Source organism: Myotis davidii, unplaced genomic scaffold, assembly GCF_000327345.1.
Source record: "Myotis davidii unplaced genomic scaffold, ASM32734v1 scaffold328, whole genome shotgun sequence".
NCBI classification, from domain to species: Eukaryota; Metazoa; Chordata; class Mammalia; order Chiroptera; family Vespertilionidae; genus Myotis; species Myotis davidii.
Window position 1 is genome coordinate 627,174 of NW_006300373.1, and position 3,284 is coordinate 630,457.

At 58.2% G+C, this 3,284-nt stretch overlaps 1 protein-coding gene across 1 annotated transcript in view; it reads left to right on the plus strand.

Moving 5' to 3' along the window:
- NOD2 (nucleotide binding oligomerization domain containing 2) overlaps window positions 1-3,284 on the plus strand; it is a 22,320-nt gene that overhangs the window by 9,453 nt on the left and 9,583 nt on the right. The window contains exons 6-8 of the mRNA XM_015572641.1: window positions 2,275-2,358; window positions 2,533-2,616; window positions 3,221-3,283. Coding sequence (XP_015428127.1) covers window positions 2,275-2,358; window positions 2,533-2,616; window positions 3,221-3,283 — 231 coding nt within the window. The remainder of the gene's footprint in view (window positions 1-2,274; window positions 2,359-2,532; window positions 2,617-3,220; window position 3,284) is intronic.

A 3,284-nucleotide genomic window follows, 5' to 3' on the forward strand; every position in this document is an offset into this window, starting at 1 on the left:
CCGGATCCGGCTGTTCGGCTGTTCTATCCGCCCGCGGAGCCGAAAGAGCGGAGGGTTCTGTTGCTCTCCCCTCCGCTCCTTCCCCAGCAGCAGTGTTAACATGGCAACGTCGGGAAACACGCCGCAGCTCCTTCTTCTGAGTCCAGTTTAAGAACCCATTGTGGCCCTTGAGTCAAAAAGTTTGCCCACCCCACTCATAGGGCAGCCTGGTGATGGGCACTGTGCCACACACTCCCCAGAGCAACCTCTGAGCCGCACAGCCACCCCGGCTGACGCAGGGACGTTCTTCTCCCCATCAGCCTACACCTGAGGCTCAGAGACGTGACGTGACTTGTTCAGGCTCGCGTGGGAAGTGGCAGAGCCGGGAGACACAAGCCCCACCCCGTGGTTCTGAGTTCCCGTTCCCTCCTGGCAGCCTGTCAGTGGACGGCTCCAGAGGGCCCCTGACCACCTGGATGCCACTTGCAACATCGTTCACCGTAGATGCCTGTGTCAGCAACTGCTCCAGATCACGGGTGACTTGTGCCCCATCAGAGACTTTAACATCCTGACCAGACGGGAATTCTGGGGCCCCAGAGGGACCTGATTGTGGAATTCCGCTTTTTCTATATCTGTATATGTATCTATCTACCTATATATTTAATTGATTTCAGAGAGGAAGGGAGAGGGGGAGAGAGATAGGAACACTGATGATGAGAGAGAATCATGGATCAGCTGCCTCCTGCACGCCCCACATTGGCGATCGAGCCCGCAGCCCAGGCCTGTGCCCTGACCGGGAATCGGACGGTGACCTCCTGATTCAAAGGTCAATGCTCAACCACTGAGCCCCGCCGGCCGGGCCGCCTGAGCTTTCGTTCCTCATGTAGCCCTGGCTCTGGACGAGGCTTTGGCGTCACCCTCGCCGCCTCCAGTACCATCTGAGGGTGAGTTCCCCTTTGGAAGGTCACTACCCTGGCCCCGTGGGCCTCTCTCCCCGTCGTGGGCCGGATGAGCACAGAGGGTGTGCCCCTGTCTGACAGCCAGCGTGATGCAGACTCCCCAGCTTCCCTCTCTGCCTCGGGAGGGGATGTCCTGCCCCTATTCTAGCCTCTCAGAAAGCAGAAGTTGGGTCTTAACGCCGATGTCCATCACAGCCTCCCAGGTGGCTTCATGGGGCCCTCATCCAGGGACCAACCTCTCCTGGAACCCATGAGGCCGCCATACCTTCTCAGCCGAAGCAGGAGACGTCTTTCTCTTTCTTTCTTTTTTAATTAAATATATTTTTATTGATTCAGAGAAGAAGGGAGACGGAGAGAGAGAGAGAGAGAAACATCAATGATGAGAGAGAATCATGGACCGGCTGCCTCCTGCTCGCCCCACACTGGGATTGAGCCTGCAACCCCGCATGTGCCCTGACTGGGAATCGAACTGGGACTTCATGATACATAGGTCAACACCCAATCCCTGAGCCACGCTGGTTGGGCAGGAGTTATTTTCTTTGTGGACCAAACACACAGATCTCTGAGCGGTGACCTTCATTCCTTAGGTAGGGTCCGTGAGCCTCAGTTTAGAAATGGGATCTAATAACATACATAGGTCACACAGAGTTAATGTGTCATGATTACACTTGCGCAAGTCAATGTTGATTTTTAAATTGCCAGTGCATGTCATATGTACTGGCCGGTTGGTCGGACGGTCGGTCACTTAGCCTTTTACATATACAGACTAGAGGTCTGTTGCATGAAAAGATTCACGCAATAGGCCTCCCCTTTCCCTGGCTGCTGGCACCGGTTTTCCTCCGGCACCCGGGACCCAGGCCTTCACTCTGGTGGGAGCCGCCTTCAGTTTTCGCTCCGCCACTTTGCGCCTATGTATGCAAATTTTGCATATCTTGCTGATTAGCCAATGGGAGGCGTAATGAAGGTATGGTTAATTTCAATCTTTGTCTATTATTAGATAGGATTATTATTATTTTTCCACCTCCGAACCTTCTAGGAGGCCTCTCTGATGGCCATTTCCCTTCCCCAAGGTCCGTGACTCCCCAAGGAGCCCAGTGTTCTTTAGCAGGAGCGCTGGGTCCCCCGTTCCTGAGCCATCCCCCACACCGTGCATGACGTGGGCAGCTGGCCAGGGATGGGGGAGTCTGGCCTCCTGGGGGGCTCCATCTTGGCAGCGTTTCCCGAAGCACAGATGCTGGCGCTTTGGGGATAAGCGAACGTCCCTTTTGAGGTCTGATTTGTTTCTCTCCCTTTTCCTGAGCTCCCTTTTCCAGCTGATTTGCTTGGTGTTTTGCAGCCTGAGAGATAATAACATCTCGGACCGCGGCATGTGCACGCTCGCCGAGCACGCCCTGCGCTGTGAGGAGCTGCAGAAGCTCGCGTGAGTCGGGCTGGGCCAGGTCCTGGGAGCGGCTATGAGCTGGGGCGGGCTGGGCGGGCGTTGCGTGGCTGAAGGGTGCAGGTGCCTCCCATCCTGGAGGAATGGGCTGCCCTGGGTTTGGGGGGGTCACTGTCCGCGTGTCTGGTCTCCAAGTCTCTCTTTTGAACTTTCCAGTTTATTCAACAACAAGCTGACGGACGGCTGTGCCCAGGCCCTGGCGCGGCTCCTGGAGTGCCGGCAGAACTTCCTGGCACTGAGGTGAGCCTGGCTCCCCCACAGCTCTGTCCGCCCCGGGCTCGGCCCCTGCTGGGTGCGTGACTCCTGCCGAAGACAGAGGGAGGGAGCAGGGTTTTGCTGATGCTGTGACCTCCCAGCAAACCCTGCGCCTGCTCGGCTGAGGGCTGACCTGGGAGGAAAGTATGACAGTGAGTCACCTCGCTCCCTGGGAAACCACCTGCTGGGACCTCTGCCTCCTGTGGCTCCTGCCCATGCCCACCCCCCCACCTGCTCTGCCCCTCCTGTCCCTGTGCTGGTGGAGAATGGAGTCTCAGAAGCCATAGGCAGGCCCCCTGCACAGGTAGCACACACGCATCCTGTAGGCAGGGCAGCTCCCACATGGATAGCATACACGCATCCTGCAGGCAGGTCAGGCCCCCACATGGTTAGCACACACGCATCCTGCAGGCAGGGCAGCTCCCACACGGATAGCACACACGCATCCTGCAGGCAGGGCAGGCCCCCACACGGTTAGCACACACGCATCCTGCAGGCAGGAGCCCAAGGTGTCTGTCCAGGCTGCACTGTCCCCAGCAGACCTGCCGCCCCATGCCGCGCTCTCCCAGCCTCCGCCCCTTCTCTCCAGGCTGGGGAACAACCACATCACCGAGGCGGGGGCCCAGGTGCTGGCCCGGGGGCTCAGGGCCAAC